General features: G+C 30.5%; 4 protein-coding genes across 9 annotated transcripts; 2 read left to right on the top strand and 2 right to left on the bottom strand.

Moving 5' to 3' along the window:
• Nucleotides 1-98: 98 nt before the first annotated feature.
• Nucleotides 99-6,563, bottom strand: LOC130668828 (golgin subfamily A member 2-like). 3 transcript variants are annotated; one of them, XM_057471308.1, is made up of 6 exons: nt 6,372-6,563; nt 6,218-6,301; nt 981-3,159; nt 691-891; nt 398-601; nt 99-360 (listed from the first exon to the last, which is right to left on the bottom strand). In XM_057471308.1, exons 1-5 carry the CDS (start codon nt 6,408-6,410, stop codon nt 405-407), a joined length of 2,700 nt encoding a protein of 899 aa, XP_057327291.1. In that variant the 5' UTR covers nt 6,411-6,563; the 3' UTR covers nt 99-360; nt 398-404. The 3 variants fall into 3 exon arrangements, with proteins under 3 accessions (XP_057327291.1, XP_057327290.1, XP_057327292.1); XM_057471307.1 differs by having other exon boundaries at nt 99-330; XM_057471309.1 differs by lacking the exons at nt 99-360; nt 398-601 and having other exon boundaries at nt 736-908.
• Nucleotides 6,564-8,567: 2,004 nt separating this feature from the next.
• Nucleotides 8,568-10,117, top strand: LOC130668827 (transducin-like enhancer protein 4). Its single transcript, XM_057471306.1, is given in 4 exon segments — nt 8,568-8,781; nt 8,875-8,969; nt 9,079-9,892; nt 9,989-10,117. Coding segments are annotated over 4 exon segments (1,065 nt in total). The 5' UTR covers nt 8,568-8,733; the 3' UTR covers nt 10,097-10,117.
• Nucleotides 10,118-10,900: 783 nt separating this feature from the next.
• On the top strand, nt 10,901-19,220 carry LOC130668823 (uncharacterized). 2 transcript variants are annotated; one of them, XM_057471299.1, is made up of 6 exons: nt 14,459-14,752; nt 14,924-15,165; nt 15,243-15,488; nt 15,594-16,468; nt 16,591-18,955; nt 19,041-19,220. In XM_057471299.1, coding segments are annotated over exons 5-6 (2,334 nt in total). In that variant the 5' UTR covers nt 14,459-14,752; nt 14,924-15,165; nt 15,243-15,488; nt 15,594-16,468; nt 16,591-16,622; the 3' UTR covers nt 19,042-19,220. The 2 variants fall into 2 exon arrangements, 1 of the variants encoding a protein (XP_057327282.1); XR_008990078.1 differs by lacking the exons at nt 16,591-18,955; nt 19,041-19,220 and adding an exon at nt 10,901-11,139 and having other exon boundaries at nt 12,735-14,752; nt 15,594-15,725.
• A 1,021-nt stretch (nt 19,221-20,241) lies between these two features.
• On the bottom strand, nt 20,242-27,764 carry LOC130668825 (clavesin-1-like). 3 transcript variants are annotated; one of them, XM_057471300.1, is made up of 6 exons: nt 27,701-27,764; nt 24,475-24,642; nt 23,519-23,723; nt 23,078-23,201; nt 22,782-22,994; nt 20,242-21,549 (listed from the first exon to the last, which is right to left on the bottom strand). In XM_057471300.1, the coding sequence occupies exons 1-6, from the start codon at nt 27,747-27,749 to the stop codon at nt 21,325-21,327; spliced, it is 984 nt and encodes a 327-aa protein (XP_057327283.1). In that variant the 5' UTR covers nt 27,750-27,764; the 3' UTR covers nt 20,242-21,324. The 3 variants fall into 3 exon arrangements, with proteins under 3 accessions (XP_057327283.1, XP_057327285.1, XP_057327284.1); XM_057471302.1 differs by lacking the exon at nt 27,701-27,764 and adding an exon at nt 25,937-26,090 and having other exon boundaries at nt 21,158-21,549; XM_057471301.1 differs by lacking the exon at nt 27,701-27,764 and adding an exon at nt 27,465-27,623 and having other exon boundaries at nt 21,164-21,549.
• Nucleotides 27,765-27,801: the final 37 nt, after the last annotated feature.

Raw genomic sequence — 27,801 nt, 5'->3', positions numbered from 1 at the left:
TAGCCGCGCAGTATGTGACATGGGATAGAAGAAAATTGGAGGATAATCTGTTTCTAGGCCACTAGGCTGAAGCAGAGAAATATATATATAAAAAAAAATTTCATTCGTAAATTTTTTTTCAATTTAAATACATAAATAGGGTTACAAAATTTACATTTTTCAATTGCTTGTTATTGACTCTTTTTAAATTAAATTTTATTTTAAATTGAAAATATTTTATATCACTAGAAGTTTGGAATTCTGCATTAACATGGGTTGTATAATACGGACTTTTACCTTAAGCGATAGATTGGTAAAGTAAAGCGTTATCGGAATCAGGTAGGATGAGACCTGAAACAAATTTTGACTCAATGTAAAGACCTAATTAATGAACCAAAAATCAAATTGTTATCATTACTTTATAATTATATAGTAATCAGTTTCCCTGAGCACCATAGACAAGGATGAAAGTTTTGCTCCACAGTACATGGGTCCTTACAATCTTTAATGCGTCTGATTAATTCAATAATTTTTACAGTTGTTTCAGACGTTTCATTAGGTATCGATCCGTCTAATTGTTGAGCTTTCACTCCCTCTTCTGTCGTCAGAAAGTCTGGTACATCTATTAAGTAGATCAAAAAATATAATTATTGCAAAAAAATAATAGCAAGTTACAATTTTTAGGTGATTTGGAACTTCTGTGATATTTACTTGAAGATTGAGTATCTTCATGACGAGGAAGTAGAGAACCTCCAGTTTCTTTCAGCAAATCGGCAAAAAGAACTTTCAATTGATGGAGCTGTGCATGTTGCTGATTGTACTTTTCTATCAAGTGGTGGAATGTTTTCTCGTTTTCTTCTGCTTTACTGTGAAGAACGGCTCGTTGTTTATGATATAGAGTTATATACTCTCCTGAAAAAGCAGTAATACTATGAATAGTGTTTATGTGAATTGATTTCTTTAAGGTTTTGCAATTATTTTAGTTTATGACAAATGATTACCTATTGTTTCTGTTTCTCCTTGAAGTTGCAATACTAAATGTTCCAAACGCTGTTTTTCCTCCGTTAGCTCTGCTACTTTTTCCATCATATCCTTAAATCGTGCCTCTAGTTTTGTTATCGGTTCAGTCATCAGATCTAATCTATGAGTTTCTGTTTTTTCAGGATTATTCAAATTTTCTGTCATCGCTTCGGTAATCGACTGTTGACTTTCTTCAGTAAGTTTATGATTTCGAATATCTAAACTCTCGTCAACAGTAGCTCCGGAATTTTTATCGACAGAAGTTGATTCTTGATTCGGAATTTCTGACTTTTCGATTGAATCTAGATGATCTTGACATTCTGTTTTTAAAACAGTTGACTCTTGTAATTGCTCCTGAAAATCCTGTTGGTCGACTGTTTGCACCAAAGATAATTTTTCCATCATCATTTGGCTTATTATGCTCTCTTTTTTACTTAACTCATTTTTCAGTTGATTTATTTCAGATTTCAGTTCGTTCAATTGATCATTTAATTTACTTTTGACTGAAAGTTCATCTTGTAACTGTTGCGTTAAATTTAATTTCTCATTACTAACCGTAACATATGCGTCTTGGATTTCAGTTAATTGCTCTTTCAGTTGTTGATTTTGACTAATAGCTCTCGAGGCTCCTAATTGTTCACTTTCCAAAGCTGACAACAATTTTGACATTTCAAAGCTTTGATGCTCCAGTTCACGTAATTCTGCAATTTCTTTTTCCATAGCTTCTATTTTCATTTCTTTTTCACTTAAATCATTTTGAAGGCTTTCATTATTATGCAATAACGAACTAATTTTTTCATTTAAATATTCGACCTGGTTGTCATTTTTTTCCGAAAGAGATTGTTCGACTTTCTGCTTTTCTTGCTGATATTGTTGCTCTATGACTGATAAGCTCTGAACTAAATTTTCTTCCCGTTCCTTTAGATTTTTAATTATTGTCTGCGCATTTTGTAACTCTTCAGTCACGCTCTTAAACTTTTTATCTAATTGTTTTACATAGTTCTCATAATGATTAAACATTTCCAATTTTTCTGCATTTGAAGTTTGCAAGCTTTCACGTAATTGTGATGATTGTTCTTCGAACGTTGTATGAACTTGATTTTGATCTTCAAGTTTATGCGTTTCTTGTGTTTCATTAGTTAATTGTTTAATTTTTAACTCTGCTAATGTCAATAATCTATTTTTCTCTTTAATTTCCTGATGAAGATTCGTTAGATCAATATTTTTTAAGTTCAAAACCTGCTGTAGTTCAGCAGTTTCTAATTTCTGCTCTTCATAGCACTTTTCTAATTCCAAAAACTTAGAATTCAGATTTTCATAATTAACTTGTAAGAGCTGATAGGATTTATTAATTTCACAAATAGTTTGATTCGTATGATGTAATTTTTTTTCAAATTCGCTGCAACGGCACTGACTCGCATGCAATTCTCGAGTTAAATCTTCAATCGTCTGAGATTTTTCTGCTACTAAACTCTGGTAATTAGAAAGTGATTTACTGAGATTTGCTTTTTCTGCGACAAGAATATTCGTAGTCTGCAGATAAACTTGAAGATTTTTTTTTAAGAAATTTATTTCTTCAATAAATTTCGTATTTGATTCAATATCTTTTCTTAATATTGAACTTTCTAATTCGGATATCGTATTTTGGGACTGATTCACTTGATAATAAAGTTTTGTTAAAATCTCAGTATCCTCTGGCAGTAACTGATTGTCATTCACAGAATCGGGATTAATTTTCGATGACTTCATTATAAAATTATTATCAAGTAAAGTATCTGAGGAATTTTGTTGTTCAAGATTCTGTTGATTAGTTAAAGAAAGAGAATTTTGAAGCACATCATTTTCAAAAATAATCTCATTCGCAGAAAAGTCAGGGCTATTTCGAAGTGATGGAGAAGAACAGTCATTATCATGACTGTCATGCTCGACTGGCGACGATGATTTGCAAGTAATATCTATCTTTGATACTTCAAATTCTTTTTTGATATCAGGCAAAGCTGGTAATTCCTGTTCAACTGTATCGACTCCCAGAAATTTATTCATCACCAATTCCTTTGAATCATCAACTTCAAGAAACTTTAAATTTTCTTCATTATTACCAGTAAAGTGACCATGCTCCTTAACTAATTGGCTGTTATCTGCTTCATTCATCTCGGTCCCCTAAACATACGAATCGTATATTAGAAAAAAAAATTACGATACAAGGGATTGAAAATACCTTGATGGTAAATAATATAGAAACTATCACGATGATGCATGAGCTCGGCAAAGTATCAAATAAATAACAAAACAAAAACAAAACTCAAAACCGGTTAACTGAGATCTACTCTCAAAAGAGCTCGAATAGGGTAAGAAGTGAATGGTAATGAGCTTTTTTAGATCGGGAAATTTTTTCTCTTGTGTTGAAATCGGTAGCACGACTTGTAGTTCGCGGATAAAATATCCCCGTATTAAATATTTATGAGACGAAAATTCGTAACAAAATATCCTGTCGATAAATCTTATTCAGAAAAATATATTTTAAGTGAAAAAATAATTGATAGTTTTCGATGAACGGGCACCGTAGCATTTCAAGCTTATGTGTTGACCTATTTCCAAAATAATACCCATCGAAAATCTGTGAAGAAAGGGCACAGTACGATTTCAAGCATATGTGCTGATCTATTTTTAATATCACACACTCAAATTTTATGTGCAAATATATTGAACATTTCTGATAAAAGGGTACCGTACTATTTATATTAATAGTATTTATATTATTAGATATTTTGTCGGGGATATTTTATTTATCGAGTATTTAGTCCAGGGATATTTTGTCTATCGGATAAAATGTATTCGTTGAAATCAGATCATCCAGCTATTCGGAATAAGGTAACAAGTAAAGAATTTTTCGAATTTTCATTAGACCATTTGACGCCTCTGTACCTGATTGGGTACAGTAAAACAATTGAGGATAGTTATAAGTTTCTTTACTTATAATTGTTATTACCGCTCATTTCCCGTGTAAAAAAAATTCGTTCCAAAAAGATTCCAAAAAAGTTCTGCATGTGGAACTTCTAAACATGAGACAGATTAGAACTTCGAATAGATTTTTTTTGGAACGTTAGTAATTTTGATGGTAAAAAAAAAAGTTTTTATGAGCAAATTTATAGTCAAAAAAGGACGTTCTTGGAAATTTTTTGAAATTTTATATGGACATTTCAAAAAAGTTCCATAATCACCACTTTTGACTTTTTTATGGACTAAAAAAAGGCATCCCAAAACATTTCAAAATCACTTCTTTTTCATCTTTGGTAGACTAAAGACGTTTTAGAAACATGCCAAAATTGTTCAAAAATCACTACTTTTGAATTTTTTATAGAACTAAAAAAATGTCGATAAAAAATTCAAAAAAAGTTCCAAGAACGTCTTTTTTTACTCTAAATTTCCTCATAAAAACTTTTCTTTTACCATCAAAATTACTAACGTTCCAAAAAAGTTCCATTTGAAGTTCTAATCTGTCTCATGTTTAGAAGTTCCACATGCAGAACTTTTTTGGAATCTTTTTGGAACTAATTTTTTTTACACGGGTTTAGTAGGAGATAGATGTTTTGCATTAATAGCTTTTCTCTTTTAATTTTGGCGGTTAATGCGTTGAACATTATTGTGAAATACATAAATAGATTCCGTTTATCTTAATTAATAATTTTCGAAAGAGTTATTTAGAATAACGAGATCGACGAAAATTACACTAAGACAAAAAAATTTATATTATTTAAAAGCATCGGATCAAACTTTGCAACTGTGCGAAAATTACTATTCAAATTTCCTCTTATAAATTGAAAGACAACCACTTCACAGTTGAAACTGTCTGCTTGAAATGAGTACTAGTTTTTGTTTATAGTCTAACCAAAGTTGTAGAAGAAAAATACTTTTTCGCAGCAAAGTGAATAATTTTCCAAAAATAGCCTTTTCTACTAAAACCGATTTTCAAAGGATCTATAAAATAAACTAGTTGATTCCTTAAATCGTAAACATTGAATCCAAGATTTGTTAATATTAAGGGAAGAAGCTGGTCTGAGATACAAAAAAAAGATGATATTTTTGTGATTTTTTTTTTTTTTTTCAGAGTATCTTCTTTATTAAAATTCTCAAAGTTTGTGACAGTATTACGCATCATTTCAAAAAAATTCTGCTAAATTTTCATATGAAAATATTGAAAAATAAACCAGTGGTAGTGGGGAGAGACGAGTCATTAAAAAAAAAAAAGTGTCCATACAGTAGGCAAGATAACTCATGACTGCCTCATCTGAAATCAAAAAACCAAAAAGATTTCTTGAGTACATAAGTTTACCTTGGACTTGAACGAAGGAAAAAACAAAACATTCATTTTTGAATGTTTGGGAAAGGTGCAATTAAAAACCTCTGATTTTTTTCCAAAAATTGTTCTTTTGGTTAAATAAAAAATAAGATGATCCTGAAGTTAGCAGACAATTAAAAATTTTTTAATTTTGTTTTCGACGATTTAATTTAAAAAAAAAAAATAAATAAAAAAATGCACATGTAGAAAATTAAAAAAACTGTAAGTGCAATTTTTTAAAATATTTTTTTTTTAAATTTATGAATTTTTTTAAAATTTTAAATTTAATCGACGCCGGCTAACTTCAGTTTCATAAAAATTAGTAGTTATTGAAAAAAAAAAAAAAAAAATCCTTCGTTCAAATCTAAGATGAAATTATGTACTCAAGAAATCTTTTTGTTTTTTTGATTTCAGATGAAGCAGTCGTTAGTTATCCTGCCTACGGCATGGACACTTTTTTTTTTAATGACTCGTCTCTCCCCACTACCACTGGTTTATTTTTCAATATTTTTTTATGAAAATTTAGCAGAATATTCTTGAAATGATGCTCAATAATGTCACAAACTTCGAGAATTTTAATAAAGAAGGTACTCGGAAAAAAAAAATATCCTCTCTTTTTTGTATCTCAGACCAGCTTTTCCCCCTAAGTGAGAGAAAGTTTTTTTTTTTAATAACAGATTTTTCAAAAATGTAAATACAGTCACAGTTGCTTAGAACGAGTTTTTTTTGCGCGCCATTATCACTTTAAAATTCTTGCACTCGTTTTTCTCGCAGAGATGTCGACTGTTGAAGTTTCAAGTTGACATACATCTGTTACATCCACTCCCATACGTGGAAGTACAATCATTCTTTCTCCGGAAAAACTTTAACTATAAATACCCGTAATTTCTCATTGCTCTCTTCTTCATTCTGATATCCAGGAAGAGTTTCTTGATGTTGTTTATTTTGTTGGAATTTTTTCAGCTGTAAAACATAATAATTATTAAGTCATTATAATTTTATTAATAACATAATAATATGAATATTATTTTACCTTTCGCCTAGCAGCTAAAATTTTATCATTTTTATTCATAATAAATAAATAATTAAAGTTATTACAAAGATGTACACACTTATTTATTAATTTATAAAGTCAATATTGTTTTGAAACATTTAGTAGAAAATTTGACAACCCATATTCTTATTTACACCTTTCAGGCCTCCAACATGTTGGAACTAAGCTTATGATTCCGCTAGATGGCATAAATGCCTTTGACGTTTCTCCGATAGCATCTTTTTACTGCAAGTTGACAGAAAACGACGGCCAGAACTTAATGTCAAATTGACTGCAAAAAATTGATGTTTATTTACCCTAATTGCACAGTTTGTCCTGTAGCCACCTTAACCGCAAGTTAACTTCAAGCTGCTGCCATATTCTGAAGCCAATTTAAAGGAAAGTGTCGGAGAACACAAAGAGTTACGGTTAAGTTGACAGTAAATTGTCTGTAAACTTGAATTCAATTTGACGACAAGTGTTACTGTCAACAATGACGTTAAGTTAATTGAAAGTTCTGGTAAAAAATATCGATATCGGACTATCGATTGTTTCATTTTCTTCCATCGGACTATCGATGTTTCTGAAAAAAATATCGGAACATCGATTGTTAATATCGATGGTAAAAATAATTGCGAAAATTTGAAAAATTATAGCTACAACCGATGTAAAGAGAAAAATCGAAACTAGTATTTTCAATTTGGAATAATTATTGTTAAAAATGAATGAAATTGAGGGTAGCATATATGAAAAAAAAATTATTATAAAGAAAATTAGGAAAAAAATTACATATGGGGAAATTATTAAATAGTATAAATGCAATTTTTGAAAAATATTTTTTAGCACAAATTTATTTTAAAAATGAAATTAAAACATAAGTAAATGTCTGCCGATTTCAGTCTGATAAAATCAGTAATGTTCAAAAACGATTTTTATAAAAAAAATTTTTTTCCTAGATGATGATTCTGCAGCTTATAATTTTATTGTGGAGTTAATATCTACACGGAAAAAACAGAATATTAAGAATGAATAAATAATAGTAAAAAGTGGAATCTGTCATCAATAATTAGTACTATTATGTACTTAACGCAAAGTAGTTTACTAATTTTTGTAGATTCCTAAAAACTACTATCAATTATTTCAAAAAGTAAGTAAATATTATTACTTTTAGGTATAATACGTGACTTATTAGTGAAAGTTAATTAATTTATGGCATAATCTATTAAAAAGTAATGATTGGTCCAATTAGGAATTGGTATCTTAGATACTGATTTTTCCAGCCGAAAATTGCAAAAGTTACTAACTTTTATTTTATAAATTCGATATCACTGATCAATTATTAGCTTAAAATATCATTTATTCATCATCCTAAATTAATTTACAATATACATAAATCGAATAAGTGGTAAATAATAAAATGAAAAATTAGTATTATACTAGATACTGATTTTTTGCTCATAAAAATACCGAAAATTTTTAACTCTTATTTTATAAATTCTATCCCATTAATTAATAATTAATATAAAATGTTATTTATGCGTTATTATAAATTCATTTATTATATACATATATCGAATAAGTGGTAAATAATAAAATAAAAAATTAGTATACTAGATCATTATATATTAATATGTACGTTTACTAATTTTTCGATTCCTTATTTTTAAAATTTTTCTATGTTTATTTGAATAGTAATAACTGTAAATACCAATTTATAGATTCTTCTTCATATTAATTTCAATATACGAAATTACAAATTTTGCTCTTTTATGTGTATCAAATTTTAATATAAATAATAGCCATTTTGTAATATATATAATGATCCTGGTTTGATATTAGTATTGAATATACTAATTTTAAGTCAAAAATAAACTACAAACTATTAAAATTTTGAGCATCATTTTTTTCCGTGTACGGGGCAATATCCTCTGCCGAATGCCGAGTGGGAGGTCTATATCGAAGTCTTGACGGGGTCGGTTTTATTCCAATAAATTAATAGTTCGATGAATTTAATTCTTTATTATTAAAAAAAAAATTCAAATAAAAATAAATCAATTACAAGACTTTTTTACATTTTATCAATTTTCAAATTTTCCACCAAATGAGCTGTATGAGTAATCTAGCTTTCTTCTGACTTGCCGATATCAATAGTCCATTATTTCCCATCGACTATCGATGTTTCGACTTGAAAAAATATCGATGAAAAACATAGATGTTTACTTAAAAAAATATCGATGAATATCGCGCATCCCTACGAGCCCTCTTGGCCCTCTTGGCTACTGGCCCGCATCGTGGACGGACGCAAATTCAATATCTCCAGCGGAACGTGAAAAATACACCAGATCCCGGTCTTCATAATCACATGCACCTTAAAAAAATGGAGAAAGAACAAGATAAAGATATTGGACATGTAAGTTTTTTAAGAAATAGTTGAAGTCGTTGATGAAAAATTACTTTGGAGAATTGATGGGATTAATAAAATAAAAAAATTAAATTTTTCCAGCAAAGCGACGGTGAAAAAAGCGACCAGGCAGCAGGTGGCAGCAGTTCAGCTACGAGAGCGCCACTAGGTTCAATTGGATTTCCTGGCGGCAAACCGTAAGTGTTTTATTTAATTTGGTAATGACCAGGTCACTTGGCCTCGCATTATTTCTTCATCTTGTTTAAAACTATTTTATTTCTTTCTTTTTTTTTACTGAGCTTACAGTTTCCACGTGCCGAGTGAGGGTCAAATGCAGCCCGTGCAATTTCCACCTGATGCGCTTGTCGGACCAGGGATTCCACGTCACGCACGTCAAATACGCACTCTCCCTCACGACGAGGTTGTGTGCGCGGTGACAATCTCCAACCCCACCAAGTACGTCTACACCGGAGGCAAAGGTTACGTTAAAATCTGGGACATCAGCCAGGATGGCTGATCAGTAAAACTTGTGCCTGACGGCCGAACGCTTATGGTCGGTGGCGAAAATAGCAACCTCATTATCTGCGACCTGGCGGGCCCGACGCCGAGAGTAAAGGGCGGTATGTTGTTTTCAACAGCTGCTTGCTTCGCTCTCGCAATATCCCCGGACTCAAAGTTCTGCTTCAGCTGCCGCAATGACGGCAACATCACCGTCTGGGATCTACATAACCAGGATATGGTCAGACAGTTCCAAGGACACACAGGCGGAGTCTCCTGCATAGACATCTCCGCAGACGGGTCTAAAATCTGGACCGGTGGTTTCGACAAAACCGTTAGATCTTGGGACCTCAGAGAGGGCAGGCAGCTCCAGCAGCATGACTTTACCTCCCCGATATTCTCCCTGGGCTACTGTCCCACCGGCGAGTGGCTCGCCGTCGGCATGGAAAACTCAAACGTCGAGGTCCTTCACGAAAACAAACCCGAAAAGTACCAGTTAAATTTACACGAGTCGAGTGTCCTGTCGCTGAAATTCGCCTCCTGCGGCAAGTGGTTCGTCTCCACCGGCAAAGACAATCTACTGAACGCGTGGCGTACGCCATATGGTGCCTCCATATTTCAGGTCAATCATCTCATCATCATTTACGTCCACTAATTACCCAAGTTAATACATCTTACAATTATTTACTTATAATTTTTTTTTTTTTCATGATCACAGTCAAAGGAATCATCATCAGTATTATGCTGCGATATATCAACAGACGACAAGTACATTGTCACCGGATCAGGAGACAAAAAGGCAACCGTATATGAAGTGATATACTAATAGTATATTACACACCTAGGGAAGTAAAGTAAGAAATGTCTCAGATTACATGTAATTGTTGGCCGAGGCGAAGCCGAGGTCAATAAACATGTGATCTGAGGCTTTCTTATTTACTTCCCGAGAAGTGTATACTATTTTTCTCACCTCCGGGCGGAAAGTGCAACTTTCGTCCCGCTGTGCAAAACGAAGTTGCCGCTTTCCGCCCGGAGGCGAGAAAATAAATATTTCAAGTAACAAAGAAACAAAAAACAATAAATAATTCCCCGAGGCCTCTACAATGTACATATAGATGATGCAAAGAGCGTGATACAAAAAATAATATATATAATACCGTATATTTATATTTTCTTACAGGAATAAATAAAAAAACAAAGAAAAGAAATAATTTGCAGTTGTTTTTAATTATTAATTGTTACCAATCAATTAATGATTAAGAAAAATGATTCAAAACAATTTGAAATGATTTAAAATAATTTGAATCGACGAATATATAGATATACACTTAGCATGGAGTAAATTATTTTTCTTAATAAGGGCTCTGCCGAATGCCGAGTGGAAGGTCTATATCGAAGTCTTGACGGGGTTGATTTTATCCCAATAACTTAATATTCAATGCATTTAATTCTTTATTAATAAAAAAAAATTCAAATAAAAATAAATCAATTACAAGACTTCTTTACATTTTATTAATTTTCAAATTTGCCACCAAATGAGCTGTATGAGTAACCTATAGCTTTCTTCTGACTTGCCGATATCGATAGTCCATTATTTTTCATCGACTATCGATGTTTCGACTTGAAAAAATATCGATAGTCGAAATATCGATGAATATCGCGCATCCCTAATTTTTATATGTGGGGATACGCTTGTATGGTTGCGGTGTGAAGTGACGAAAATAACCTCATGTGATGTATAGTTTACATTTGACAACACAGCTTTGTTGGTTACTTTCCCGCCGGTGACATTTAAATATTTTATAGAAACTGAATGTATCTCAAAGACGTAATAAAAAAGGATTATTTCGTAAAAAGCGGCCGTAAGAGGTAAATAATAATCAACTATTAAAGAAAAAAAATTATTTATGCATGCTGATTTTGAATTTACTTCCATTGAAATTTTGTTTATTTACATAAATAAAATGATATTTTTATAATAACATGAAAATAAAATCTAAACGAGGTTATATTTACATCTATATTTACTACTACTCTCGACGGCTTACTGTGGCGCTTATAATGGCGGTGAACCGTTGCCAAGTGTCATATTATGGCGGGAAAACATTTATCGAGGAAAATAATTTGAATTTCAATTCAATTTTTCTTTTTAGGATGAACGAATACATAGTATTTTTAATATACTGAGGAATTACTGCGTATCATCTTTCTTATGTTAATTAACATATTGATATTCGTTGATTTATCATCACAACCACCTATGTCTTCACAAGAGCAATGTATTTTATGTCGGTTTTCAAGAATTTTTTTCTTTAAAATATAAACGGTTCCTATAGACTGTATTGGTTTCTATGCGGTTTTTGTCACAGTTGAGTGGATCCTATGGAAATTTTTGGGTAGGGTTACCTATCCTTAAATATTGACAGTTAATTCTTTGATATAAAATCTACTTAAAAAAAAATTTTGGGCCCTTAAATTGGAAATTGTTGTTACGCTCATACATCCTTGAGTACAATTACATAGATATTTTGTGATGACTTATTAAATACCCTGATTAGAAAATATGATTAATGACGATTAAAAACGATTAAATTTTTAATCTTTTTTAATCTTCATGCAGGACCAGAAATTGCAATATTATTTTACGATTAAAGACGATTCATGATGATTTGAAATTTTTTATCATCATGAATCGTCTTTAATCGTAAAATAATATTGCAATTTCTGGTCCCACGTGAAGATTAAAAAGGATTCATGACGATTTGAAATTTTAATCGTCATTAATCGTTTCTAATCGTAAAATAATGAATTGTCTTTTGACGATCAGAAACGATTAGATGTGAAAAACCATGACCATAGTGGCCACATTCCTGGAAAATCTGGATCAATACTATAGTATTGAACTCAAATTTTTCCTGTGGGTGAGCGAACTTCGGCCTAAAAAAAAAAGCAAGCGAAATAAGAAATGATTGAGAACCACGATAGCACGATTTGCTTGTTAAAAAGTTGATATTTCATTAGCTTGCGACCAACTTGTCGACAAGTTGTCGACAACTCTAGCTTTCGCAACTTTTGGCTACACCCTGGTGGAAATTTTTCGGAATCTTCTTTGAAAAACTCAGTTCTGAATTTCTAAAAACTTTGTCAGAGTTTTTCAGAAAAAAATCAGAAAAAAATTGCAATCGGATTCAATCGAAAAATAAATAAATTTTTTTATTAAATCCGATTCGATCTGATTGAAATTTAATCGGATACCTGGAACGCTTCTGAGCAATTCTGAGTTTCAATCGGATTTAATCAGAGTTTTCTATCAGGATCATTACCGTATTCTTCTATGTTAAGAATAACTTTGTAGTTTGTCTTATTGACTCAGCTTCTCTGATATACGGTCCACTTTACTTTATTAATACAAAATTTTTTTTTTTTTCCAATTTTTTTATCCTATTTTTTTCCCAACTCTGTAGACAAAAACTGTAGGCGTACTATGGGTAGAACGAACAAGAATCGTCGTAAAAAAAGAAAAAGTTTTCCAAAACCATTAGAAGATCTATCAGCTATTGAACAATTAGAATCTTGGATGAAATCCGTCGGCTGGACCCCATCGACTAATATGAAGCCCACTATTTTTCCAATCACGCACAGAGGCTTGATCACGTTGGAAAATATAAGCCCAGATACTCCACTTGTGAAAATACCCAGAAAGCTTTTAATCACTCCATCAGTTGCTTGGAATAGTAACGTAAAGGCTATTTTTATCGAAAAAAATGGCTATACAGGACACTCTGTATTAGCAACTTTCCTTTTATATGAAAAGCATTTAGGAACTACTTCAACATGGAAGCATTACTTAGATAGTTTACCGAATTCGTATACAACTCCAAGTTACTGTACGAAAATGGAAAGAAATATTATGCCCTTTTACATGCGTCAACAATCAACTATTTCATTGCAAAGAATGAAAGTTGACTATCAATCCATTTTAAAATCTATTCATCAATTAAAAATTAATTGCAATGATTTATGTACCCATTGCTCATTGTCTTTAACTAAAATATTCACATTCGAAGCTTTCAAATGGAGCTATTTTACTGTCAATACCAGAGCAATATATATGAGAGATAGTAATTTTAATAATGGAGGGAATATTCGCAAAGATGACAATTTAGCATTAGCTCCTTTTTTGGATTTGCTAAATCACTCATTTGATGCTGTTGTTGATGTAAAACCGATAAATAATGCATTCGATGAATCATATCAAATCTATACTTCAAAAGCAATCCAGAAAAATTCTCAAGTATTTATTAATTATGGTAATCATTGTACTCTTAAATTGTATGTAGAGTATGGATTTTTTATTCCAAATAATCCATTGGATGAAATATTCATTAATTATTTATTCATTAGTAAGTATAAAAAAATTTCAGAATTAAAAAATAAGTACATTTTATGTAATGATTTTCATGAAAATATAGGATTCACGTCACTAGGGTTGAATTATCGTGCTAAAATTTCATTTTTTATCATTTGTACAACTTTAAAAATTATTGAAATGAAAAATAAAATTTATTGTAATAATTTGAATCGTCGAGATGAATTGACATCTAACATTTTTTCGTGTAAAATATTAAACATAGAACGACTAAAACTTATGAAAGATTTAAAAAAAATGAAATCTCAAGTTAATAAGAGTGACAGTTTCAAAATTGGTATTGATGTTCAAAAAGAGCACATTTCTATTTTAGATAAATGTTTTAACCGCATATTTTATAAATAGTGCTATATAAAGAATGATTAGAAGTTGTATTATATTATTGTAAGCTTTCAATGTTTTAATGAGATTTAAATACATGTATATATATTTTTGTTAAAAATTTCTGTTATGAATGGCCGCAAAAAGCTTCTCTGTTTAAAAAATCTTATAGAATCCAAGAGTTTCTCATAAATTCTCATAGAGATATTAGGGTAAGAGCACCAGTACCCAGCCCCTAACCAGTAGCCAGCCGGTCATATACTTTAACATTGGCTCAAAATATATATAGATATAATTTAAGTTCTATGCTTTAGTCAAGTATAGGGCCTCATACATACAGCTAGAAGAATCTATCGGATTTTTTAAGCAGGGTTAGGCAGGGGTAGGACACTCTGACCTCCCACCATGCCCAATTTTGTCCCGTCTTTGCGAAACTTAAGAAAAACCCAACGACAAAAAAAATTCCTTAACAAGAGTTTTATGAGCGTGGTAGCACTGAAAATAATAATAATAAGTAAAGCCACAGTGAGCCTTTCAGCCATTTTGGTTTATTTTATCACAAAACTGAAGCAACGTGACACGCTGTATTGTGATTTTATAAAGTGTTTTTTTAAAAATTGAATAAAATTAAAAGAAGATAATAGACATGACTATTTGTAGTGTTCATAATTGCACACACTCCAGAAAAAATGATGTATGTATTTTACATCGATTTACATCGAATGAAAAAATGTAAGTATACTATAAAGTTGAGGTTATATCAATACTTTTATCAATTTATTATTATAATAAAATAATTTATAAATAAAATAATGTAATAAATTATTATAATATTTAAATCATTTTTAAATAATTTATAAATTATTATAATAAAATAATATATAATAATTTTTTATTTTTTAGTTGTAAAGAGTGGGTTCGTCTTCTAGGAGATGAGGACCTTTTGGGCCTTACACCACAAATGTTGTATCAAAAAAGAACCGTTTGCGGTTGTCATTTTACGGACGATGATTATGTTTCTTTCAAAAGAAAGAAACTGAAAAGTGATGCGGTTCCATCAATATTTGCAACGGAGATCATTCCTTTAAATGACGAGCAAATGAAGTCTTTTATGCCTCAAAATAATGTGGTTGAATCTAGCATAGGTATTTTTTTATGATACATTTTAATTAAACACCGATAATATTGAAAATTTCAATGAAACAAAATCTTTGGCTTATAGCTGTTCGAGTTTCAGTGGACCACGATGACTGGCAGAATAGTTTGAATAAACGAAAATCACATGCAATTGATACTTGTGACTTACAAGTTGCTGAAAATGATACGTTTATTAATGACGATATTGAAGCAAGCCGGACGCCATTAAATGTGATTCAACAAAAATCTAAAAGAAGATCGGTAGATATGGGTACTATCGCGACAAGTGTTAGAGAAGCGACTCCTAGAAGGCAGAGAACACGTTCATCAGGTATATACAATTTGAATAACTTATGTTACGAACTCATTACTATCGGTTGAATATTTCATCGGGTACATATAGGAATTGTAAGATTTACGCAAAAACTTTTTACAGAATTAGCGTTTGAAATGTTGGATACGAATTCAACAGTTCAGAAAGTTTATCCGTTCCCATTCAATGAAAGCAGCAATATTAACGACTTGGAGTATGTAAATATGCAGCAAGTGGTAAAAAAAAAAAAAGGGATATCTCATCAAGCACTATTAAGGAGATTGAATGGTTATTTAAAATATATGGAGACTTCACCCGCTGAGGAACTGGTTTCCAAAATTGATTCATTATTAAACAATTATTGTAAACCCATTAATTTTCGACGTGTGTGCTGAATTTATAAGCACGTCGCGTCACAAATTCCAAAAAAACATATTATTATACGCCCTTTTGGCCTATGAAAGTTTTCTAAACCTATAAGGGCGTATAAAAATAAGTCATTTCTGAATAAGTAACGCGACAGAATGTACGCGCACTTTGAATTGTAAATATTTTTTGAATTTATAATCGTGTTGTGTGTATACATATTTATATATATTTTTTTCATTAATTACTTAAATAACACTAAATTGTAAATATTTTATACAATTGCAAGCGCATTATATGTATATTAATCTTAGCGCGCGAATTTACATTTCTTGGCAGTCAATCATTTATTAGGTATAAAGTTGTAAATATTTGATTAAATTACGAACGCGCGATTTGTTTTTTTTCATCGAACTGATGTCGGTTTTCTAATAATTCATTATGTTATTGCAAGCTATTTTAACAAATAATACATTTTTTATATAATAACTTTTGAAATAATTATCTATAAATCGCGAACAGAAATAATGAATCACGCGTGCTGGTATGCACTATAATTATTTAAATTATAAACATATTTTCAATTATTCCTCGAGCTGCGATAACTTCGATCATCCTTTTAAATCATTCAGGTAAAAAATAAAAAAACGACACAATAATACGTAGCAGTTGTTTATCATTTTATATATTACAACTTTATTTTTACTAGTTACTATTTTTAAAAAATATTTAATTTGGTGTATTTGTTTTAAAGGAGCAACATCGTACGTGACATCAAGAAGACTTATGGAAGAAGCAGGAGTAACAAATGCTAACCCTACACCGGATGTTAAAGCTATTTTAGAGTTTCTGAAAGCTGAAAAAAAAGCAAGGAAGGAAGTGGAAAATCTCTTAGAAAAAAAAACATTAGAGTGTGAGCAATTGGAGGACCAATTAAAAAAGAGATCTTGCAATTGCTCGCAAAAGTCAACTTTTTCTCAAGGTCTGTCGTTGTTAATGGCTATTGAAGAACGCAATTACAATCGACTAAGCGGTGGTGAACGCTACACCAAAAACGAAATAATATTTTCTCTTAATATTTTTAAAAGATCACCAAAATGCTACCGATTTCTGCAGAGTTTATTTCAACTGCCATCAGAAAAGACTCTCAAGCGGTCTTTTGCGGATATAAAATTGCATCCAGGTTTCAACGATATAATTTTTTCTGCACTTGACAAAGCTACGAGTCGCAGTGTTGATAAATTGGATGCATATTGTGCAATTTTCGTTGATGAAACGAGTGTAAAAAAGAGAGTTACGTTCACAGAAGGTGACGACTCTGTAACCGGGTTTCACGACGATGGTAATGGTTGCCGGAAGCCAGACTTAGCCGACCATGTCACTGTTTTTATGCTGCAGCAACTTCATGGCCACGGAAAACAACCTTTATCATTCCACTTTACAAAAGGTCCAATGAGTACAGAAGTTTTGAAATCCTTAATTACTCAATTGATAGAACGTATTGTAGCTGCTAATAAAATCAAAATTGTCGCAATGGTTTCTGACCAAGGTTCGACAAATAAAGGAGCCTTCAATCTTTTAATCAACGATACTGTAGATGGGCATTATACTCGTAATTTTTTCACTGTCTCAACATCGACAGAAAAAATTTACATATTTTATGATGGTGCGCATTTAATGAAAACTACAAAAACTTGTTTTTCCGGAGCATTCGACAATTGGGTCCGTGAAGACCAGGCTAATAACAAGAGAAACGAGTACGAAGGCAGAATCATTCATTTGGGCAGTGAGAAGGCTTATCGGCGGGATGTTGTTGATTACTACGAGACTGATCCCAATTGTCATTTAACTGAAGATCATATTTATTCGAACAACAAAGTGAAGATGAACGTGGGAAAGGCTGCTCAAGTTTTAAGCGCGACAACTGCCAGAAACTTAATTAAACGAGGTAGATCGAATCCCATTCAGCACCCAACAGCTGAAGAAACCGGACGAGTTATAGGTATAATTGATGAAATGTTTGATTCATTAAATGGGAGTAAAATTGTTGGAAACGACCCGAAAATCACTACTTCGAGAGCTTTGGTGACAAAAAATTCTTCTCATTTCAATGATTGGTTTTCATATCGCAAGTTATTTGCATCATTTAAATTTATTATTCCTAACAAAAAAGTACAAGGGAACAGACAAAGTGCTTCAAAAGAAAATCAAAAAGATAATCACGTTAAAACGACTACTCCAAAAGCCATATTAAACAATCTTTCATCTGCCACTGACTTATGTCGTTATTTATTAGACACTGCTGGATTTGAATCAATTAACATGCGACATCTATCTACAGACGGATTGGAAAATTTTTTCGGTGTCGTTAAAAGTTTGCAAGGCTGCAATAGGAATTTAATCTGCTTACACTTTATAAGTGCATTTAAAGCTGCTCTGCTTACATCATATTCAAGCTTCACGATAAAAGGCACAAATTGTAAAAATGATTACTTTTCACCAATAATCAGCTGCGATGATTTAGTGACGAAACATACGAGTCAAACTTCTAAAGCAGATGTCGAATCAAATCAAATAGACTGTGAAGAAGATGATAATATTCCTCAAGTACATTTGCTAGACACAGATGATAATTTTCTTGAATCGTTAAATCTTTTTTTTGATGATGACATAGATGATAATGATGACTGTATAGTATTGACTGAGGAACAAATACCGGAGAAAATATTTCGGAATGTTTTACGCTCAATCAGTGATACACAGTGTACAAATTGTCAGTCAAATATTTATGAAGTGAATGAACCATCTATTCAGATTATGTCTGAAAATTTAAAAAGTGCAATTGCTGAAGCTGTTAATATTTTCAACAGAACTGTAAAACCTAAACTCCATGAAAAAAATATTGGTTTGTTAGCGATTACAGTTATGACGTCTGCATTTAGAAATAATTGGCTGACTTGTTCAAAACACCAAGTCTCGCTGAATAGTAAAATTGTTAGTAAAGTTGTTACTATACTTATTCAACAACAATGTAATATTTTAAACCGACAAGTGAAATTTGACGAACAAAAGGCAGCAAATGACAGGAAAATCTCTGAACTTAGTGGTAAAGGCAAATGGTTTGTAGATTTTCATTAATTATAATCTCTTAAATCGAATTGAAATTATTATATATAATTACAATTTATTAATTTTTATTTTCAGAACTGTTAGCTGGTTTAATTTGGAGCGTTACGTTGTCTCATGAAGATTTTAATGTACAGGCTTCGAGTGATTTCCCTATATGAGACATTTTAATATTACAAATATTTATTTTCAATTATTTTCATATCTTGTTCGTGATTGATTGTTATACAATAAAATTTAATTTATATATTTTTATAATTTCTGTGTTTTATTTAATATATATAGATTGGTTGCAATCATAAGTTACCTTACTTTTGGGACGAAAAAACTGTTTAAGCTATAATTATTTATTTTCCAGCTTAATTATTCTTAATCTCCTCAAATATTAAAAATTAAACTGTTTTTTTTTTTATTTAATGTATGTAGATTTAATTAAATAATAGATTATTTTATTTTCGTTATAAAATACCTGTAAAAGCTATAATTGATCATTTTCCTGCTTAATTATTCTTTTTCTTTTTAAATATTAAAAATGAAATTTTTTCTATTCTACGCGACTTAATTTTTTTTTTGTTACTTATATATTTATTAATTTTTTATTATTCAATACTTTATATGTCGGAGAAAAAAATCGAATCCTACCTGGCGGCGTGATAAAAAGGACATTCCGTTCTAACCTACTATAAAGTATGACAAATCGAGTTGCTTTTAATAAAAAATATGAATTGAGTGTATGAGAATAAATTAATATTTTTATTTTAATTATTGTTAAGAATATTTATTTATAGATCCTAATGAACCGTACACTTGCATCTTTTATTCTGCAAAATATTTCCTATTTTTTTTTTATTTTTTAAATTTTTGCTTTTTTCGCGCCAAATTTAATGACCAGCAGAGGGAGATTCATTTATCTCAACATACTGCCAACTTTTATATAGTCAGAAATAAAATTTCCTTCGAAATCTATAGATTCTTGAGTTTCATTTTGTTAAGTTTGACAATAAGTTTCGCAAAGTGGACAAATTTCGTTCCCATCTCAAAGCATTGAGTGTCCTACCCCTGGGGTTAGGCTTTATGACCAAATAAATGAAAAACAAATAAGATTGTAATTAAAGTAAGTGGTACTTTCTAATGATGAAACGTTTACCTGAAAACAATTTATTTCTGCGTAGAAAGCATCCCTACCCAAAAGTTCCTATAGATTTATTTTGTATTTATTTATTTATTGTTTTTTGGCCATGGAGTCTAGGCTCCTTGCGGCCATCACGGATACAATTATTTAATAATTAAAAAGTATATAGGATAAATATATAATCATATATAAAAATAAAAATACAAATGTAAGCTAAGTTTACAATAATGATACACTGTCATCGCAATAATATCATTCATTTAACAATATTATCATTAATCAATCTTTTAAAATCAACAGATAATAATTAAAGGACGACATACGAAATTCCTTAAAAATACATTGATTTGCACAGCCTCTTGGAAGTTTGTTCCACGCCCTTATTGCACTAACAATGAACGACTTATCATATTTAACACTGTGACAATTAGGGAGTACTAGTAGGTCTTGTTTATCATCGCCTCTCTGGAGTCTAGGTTCAATCGAAAATAATCCACTAAGAAATAAAGGCGTCTGACGCATTTTAATTACCTTATAAACAAAGGCGGAAATTCAAACTTACGAGTAGAAATTTTATGACAAACAGTATAGACACCACGGAAAAGGAAGAAAATCCCACTCTAATTAAGAAATGTGATCTGAGAAGATTAAAAAAAACTTTCTAATACTTATTAACTCCATAAATTTCAACTCCTCTTAATTTTTAAGCACCAAATCCTTTTGAAAAGTTTCAAACCACCCGTTATTCAATAATTTGGGAAAATTTGAAGTTATTCAATTTCCTATCCATTTCCACAATTATTCCTCGCTTTCCGACATTGCAAATCTCAAATTCGACTCTACCGTCCATCTTACGGTATTAATTGTTTGTGGACCTTCGCCTGTAGCTCGAGTAGAAAATTATATACGTAGGTTGTAGTGTCCTATATTCCCCCCTTGGTGAGCAGTATCTATCCTAACTTCATTTTATCCCTGTCAGACTCGAGTTTACTTATTGTAAACCTGATTGTGTTTGAAAAATTAAATAAATAAGTCAATAAAAAATAATACGAATTTTGAAAAAAAAAATTATTAAAAAACCATTTTTTTTTTTTTTTTTTTGTAAAATTACTTAAATTTTCATATATTAAAAATACAGTCTTGTTTAGAATAAAAAAATTTAAATAATGACAATGGAAATTCTGACTGAGTGTTTTTACTTTTGCATTGATATTTATTTATTTTTTGCTGTCACATGAGCGATTGAAGTGTAGATTGTGGATTTTCCAAAATTTTTCTACTATTCTTGTCTCGTTCCGTTGCAGCAATTTCCATTTCTTTCATTGCGGAATGAATAACTGGTTCTGCCCAGAGACTTGGATTAAAGGCAGGTCCTGTTCCTCCAAATTCAGCAGGTAGAATGTCAGTTGGCAAATGCTCATGCAAAGTGCTGAGATTATTCCCATGGAGATAAATCTTGTAACATGAAATAACAGTTGCATTAAAGTACACTGGTCAAAAAAATTAAAGGATATCAACCAAATGCAAAATTTTAGGTGAGTTTCAAAATGCTGTAACTTAGCGAAAAATAATTGTAGAAAAAGAAAAGCAAATCGTAGCTTTAAATTTCTAGTTTTCAGATCCTGAGTTGAAATATTTTTATGATTGATAGTTTTTAAGTGATCATAAAAAAAAAAATCGGACGTAAAAACGTTTTCAAAATTCTTTCTTACTTTTGAGAAGGTCCAGGACCTTCAGTAAATTTCTTTTGCTATTGTCACGTTAAAGCTTTTTTAGTTTGATTCCTCCTCATTAATTTGGAAGATTTAAGAGCTTAATGCGACAATTTTTCGCTGAGTTATCGGTGTTCGAAGCAAAAATGACATTTTGGACTCTGATAATTAATCACTTGGCAACCAACAATCGTACTGCAAATAGATGCGTTTTTAAGTACTTAAATCTATCATTCATAAGACTTGTATGTTTTATTTTGCTTTGCGAGGTCGTAAAAAAATATAAAATTTCCCGATTTTTTTCCGAAAGCCCTGATTAAGAAACATGATTTATGAAATGATTTAAAACAATTTGAATCAACTAATATATAGATGTACACTTAGCATGGAGTAAATCATTTTTCTGAATCAGGGAGATCTACAGACTTTTGGAATTTTAAATTCTTCTAGAAAATTGACTTATATAGGGATCTATGGAAGCGTAAATAATGAAAATTTTCCCGTTTTTCCATTCAAAAAATCTACAGGCTTAAAACTCAAAATAAATTATTTGCGTTGCAAAAGAAAAATGAATAAAACCTTTTTGAAAAAAATCCATAGGGGATGGAATTAATATAGGAGTGTATGGATTTATGTAAGAATTAATGTAGGAAACCGTGGGTACCTAGATTCCCATACGAGAAATTCATAAAGGAATATGGGTCTCGATGTAAGTAATTTCTATTGAACTCGGGGCATCTGAATTTCTATGTCATCTATCGTCTATTGATTCGCGTAAATTAGGAATTCACATAAAGCATTTTGGGAAACAACGGATACTCTAATACACATTAACGCGTATGAGAAAAGAAACAAAATACAGATTCACTTTTAGATAATAGCCATTAGTTGATTTTTTATGATTCATTTAATAATACGATGTTTTGCACTTAATAAATATATATTTTAATTTGAGATGAATTGGTTCAAAATTACCTTATATCGTACTTTTTCGTCAAGAAAAGGTTTTACAAGTGCAAGAGTCGCTTGCACATATAATGGAGGTGACAAAAAATGGATGGCCTTGAATCGTGCTGGGAATCTTCCGCGAAGAGAAGTTATCAGGCTTCGTAGAGCATATGTTCCAAAAGCTCTCCCATGACGTAATGAAAACCCACTCCAATCTACTATTACAACGAATCCGGATTGCTTATAGAAAATATGAATAACAAAGGAATAATAATCTCTGATTCATGAAATAATATAGTATTCAAACTATGATATAAATATACCTGATTACGACAATCCTGAATAAGAATTTCAAGAACCAAAAATATGGCGCGTTGAATCGATAATACTGGTACGGCAATAGGATCCCATTGGGAAGTCAAAATTATCAGAATGCATCGGCCTTTCCTGAACATAAATTATTCGCTTTTATGTTAATGCACATGGTTTTTACTTACTTATTTATTAATAATCACTGCGTCCGTGATCTTATAAACAAGTCATGTGTGAGCATGCACATTTTTACGCAGATACAATCAACACTAAGTTTTAAAGCATTTTGTTTGTGTCTGCAAAAAAATTGATAGTCATATAACGATTGTGACAACTAGAAATTAGGTGATCAAATTTACGCAAATTTGTCTATAATATATTAATTTATAAATTGCAAAGATGAGTCTCTACACAGCAATTTTCTTGTTTAGTATTTTTTACAGTAGTCTTACTTATCACGTGCTGGAAGTACTCCGGGTATACCAGCTCGAAGAGCACGTTGCAAAGCTGGGTCACGTGCAGTCAAATTTCCGAAAATATCTTGCCGATGTAACACTTGAGCTTGATAAGCTGCTATTAGTGAAGCGGTTTGTTCTATACGATACTTTCGGGCTAACAGGAATCGTGTTATATATTCATCAGTGCAGGCCTTCAGATCTAGTAAATAATAAGTATTTATTTGTATGGCTTTGAATTTATGTAGGAGACGAGATTAATCCGAGAAAAATGGTATATTACACATCAAGGGAAGTAAAGTAGTCTGAGGCTTTCTTATTTACTTCCCGAGGTGTGTATACTATTTTTCTCCTCGACGGAGGCGGAAAGCGACAACTTCGTTTTGCACAGCGGGATGAAAGCTGACGCTTTCCGCCCGGAGGCGAGAAAAAGTCATGGAAAATAGTCATGGTGTGAAGCTTTTTTTTAGCTTATTGATAAATTTATTTGCTCAATTAACGAAATTGATTTTTTGGCTGAAAAATTTTTTTTGTTCGCGACAAAAAAAATTTCTTGACCCAAGAAAGTTTGTTCTTGGTTTAAAAAATTATTTTTCATGGTTCGAAAACTTTTTTGTTTCAGCCAAGACATTTTTCTATGACTCAAAAACGTAAAAATCTTCAACCAAAAAAATTTTTTTTTGAATTAAAAAAAAAATGTTCTCGAACCAAGAAAAAAATTTTTAGACCTAGAAAGTTTTTTCTTGGTTTGAAGAATTTATGTTTCAGACTAAGAAAATGATGTCTTTCGTGAAGGAAATAATTTCTTGGTCCAAATAATTTTTTACTTCAATAAAGTAAGAAATTTCGCTTGGTTCACGAAAAAAATTTCGAAGACATTTTATTTCTTGGTTCAAGATTTCCTTTTTTTGCTGTGTAACAATCCTCTAATATATTGTTTATATTTTACTCACCTACTTCGGGCATTCCTCGTAAAATTGTTCGAACCATTTTAATCGCTAATTTTTTATCTTTGGTTTCCATTCTCGTTTCTTCATCAATAGTTCTGGACAATGCAAGATCAACATAACTGCGTGTTGGATCCCACATGTACTCACAATACTCTGCCATTTCTTTTAAATCTAAAAAATGTATTAATTGCACGTTGCAGTGATTATACATTTTTACTCATTCATATTATTTTCTTCTAATAAAGTGAAAATTTTTGTTTTTCACAAGTGACCATCAAAAGTCATAAATTCACTATTTAATCTTAAGGACATTCTCAGACAGTGCCCCCCCCCCCCAATTTTTGAAAAATATTCAATGAATTAATTGAAAAAAAAAACAACATAGTTGCAATTTCACTGAGATATAAATATGAAAATAAATTACTGCAATCGTTATTAATTAGAAGTTAAAAGAAATTTTTTAAATAAATTTCAGTAAAATCTTCATAATACCAATTTTATAATTCACATTCTTAAATTTTTTTTTTCAAATCCATATTTTGACGAAAGTGTAATTTCGTTGTCTTTTTTTCAATTAATGCTTTAATTTTTTTTTAATTACTTGATAAAATGTAAATATTATGACAGCTGAAAGACATTAAATATTTTTAAAAAATTGGAGCGGGGGCATTGTTAGAGAATGCCCATAATAAAAGAATTAATTATCAATTGAACTTAAAGAATTAGTTTTTTATGTTAAAAGATTTCTGTCGCACTTCGTGTCGAAAATATCGTGTATTTGTGTTAAAAATGGTCCGTGTTGATTATTTTGTGTCAAATCAACACATTTCATTGTATTTCTTGAGAATTTTAAATCGATTATTCAACAGTTCAAAAGTTACCTAAAATTTACTTGAAAAACTCAATCATCAGTCACGGACGGATTCTTAGAAAATTTACTTAAAAAAAAGATAATTCATCATATCAACATCAAAAAGTGTTAAAGTGACAGTTATATTGTGTGTTAAGAAAATGTCTTTCTTCTTCTGATGCGGGAACTGCACAAGCATTTAATCGAAAAAAATTTTGAAAAAATTGATAATTCGTATATCCTATAAAAAATTTTTGAGGTATTTTATAATTTGTTTAAAACATGGTAAATGACAATCATTTTTTCTACGCCTTTAATCTGGTAAATAAATGAAATAACGTAACTTCGTGTAAATATATTTTTAATCTACTTATACTTTTACAAATAAAAAATATCAATATTATTAAATTACAATATTAATAATTAGATTTATAAATAATGGAGAAGTAAAGAATCTTCTTAATTGACTTTTTAGAAAATGATAATGACAAACTCCGGATTAAATTAGAACCACCAGCTGGTCAGTTACGACTAACTAGTCAGTTACGACCACTTCGTTTTTAAAAGTTAGTTTCTATTTCTGAATTGTGTAAAAAAATTTTGAAAATGGTTTACCCTGCGGACCAGCCCAAAACTTTCCGTTGTTTGCGAGCTCTTTGAGCTCTCGATACGTCACGGAAACAGGAAAATACACAGAATAATGGGAAAATAAATGAGCTGATCGAGGATCCTTGAAGCATAGAAAGGGACACACGAGCTAACAGTAATATAACGAGGGACTTGAATTCAACTGGTTGTATCCCTACTACTAGTCACACGCAGATCCCTCAAAATTTCGACGCTCCAAGGATTAAAATTTCATCCGAAAATCGAAAATTTTTAAATTATACTTTTATGGTATGTTGGAAAAAAAAGAATTGAAACGTTAAACAATATATGTATTTTTTAATAATATGATCATGATATTCAGATATAATGTTGTGTATAAAAAAATATTAAATAAATAAAACTATATCATTAATGAATAAATATTTTTATTAATACATAGAGATCACATTATTAACTGATACATTGTTAGACAAAAATGGGAAAAAAGAACCCTGATAATTGACTTTTTATTCGAATAATTACAGACACAAAATAATCTAGAAAATTTCACCATATGTTTAACTATTAATTAAAGATTGATAAAACATTTTTAGTAAAATTAGATTATTCTTTTTTTGTACATAAAAAAATTTTCAACTTCTGGACTGTAGAGTATATTCATCACTTGACGTTCGAGTTGTGCAATAATAATAATCAGCGGCAGTCAACCGGTTGATGATGAGTCAGCAGTAAGCAGCTAAATGTTACTGTGTTTGCTTGAAACCGTTACCTCGAAATACTATCAGACATACATTTAAACTATCAGCTACTATAACACATTGTATAGAATTATATAACAGTAATAAATTTAAATTTTTAAAATAAATATCAAAATTATGATTTTACATTTTATAAAAAAGTTAAATTCAATTTTAGAAAAATATTCACACGAAAATTTTTATTAAAGTGACCTACAAATACGCATTATACTTGGTTTTTTTAGTCGTTTGTAAATGATAACCAGACTCGATTATGGTAATTTTTTCTTCTCATGTGAAAGTATAAAAGTTGATTAATACTCACAATCGTTGACCGAATAGTTTTTAATAAAACTGAAGCGTTTTGAAAAATAATTATTATTTACGAAAATTTTGATTTCGTTATAAGTATGTATTTATTATACAGTATTAATTACATATTTAACTATCGAAATATTGTCATAACAATGAAGAAATCGATATGTGCCAATTTGAAACTTTAAATCGACTTATAATAGGCTTTATTTATCAAAAATTCATTTTTTTTAAATCTAAATAAATCGTGTTGTTTACTCGTTATGATTTTCCAAGTGACTTGTTGAAAGAAAGCTTTAATATTTTCTATAGTTAAAGCGAATTTCAGTGGTTTATTTTGCAATTTCGTCAACAATTTGTAAATTTCTTAACAAAATTATTTTTTCAAAATTTTTGTTAAACCAAATTATTAAAATATTTAATTAATTAGTGAAAATATGGCAGTATTAACTGATTATTAATAAAAAAAAAACATAATTTACCTTGATAAAATGAAAATATGTGCGTTGTACAGTAGAAAACAGAAACCGGTATTTGATTGAAATTCACTTAATTTTAAAATAACTTATCAATTGATACAAACATTTTAGCGAAAAAACAAGCACTCACTAGCATGACTTTACAACAACTGACTCATGAACAACCTGTTAACTACGCTTACCTCCACTGTCAATAATATTGAAAAGTAAAGCAATGAATCAATGTAATAAATGCATACTCGTTACGTCTGGATTAAATATAAATTGATTTTGAATGATTAAATGCATTAAATGAGCTCAAAATTGTTTGAAGTATGTGTATACAAGCTTTGTTTACATA

Source organism: Microplitis mediator, chromosome 5 (assembly GCF_029852145.1).
Source record: "Microplitis mediator isolate UGA2020A chromosome 5, iyMicMedi2.1, whole genome shotgun sequence".
Lineage (NCBI taxonomy): Eukaryota > Metazoa > Arthropoda > Insecta > Hymenoptera > Braconidae > Microplitis > Microplitis mediator.
This window is presented reverse-complemented; position numbering and strand designations above follow the sequence as displayed.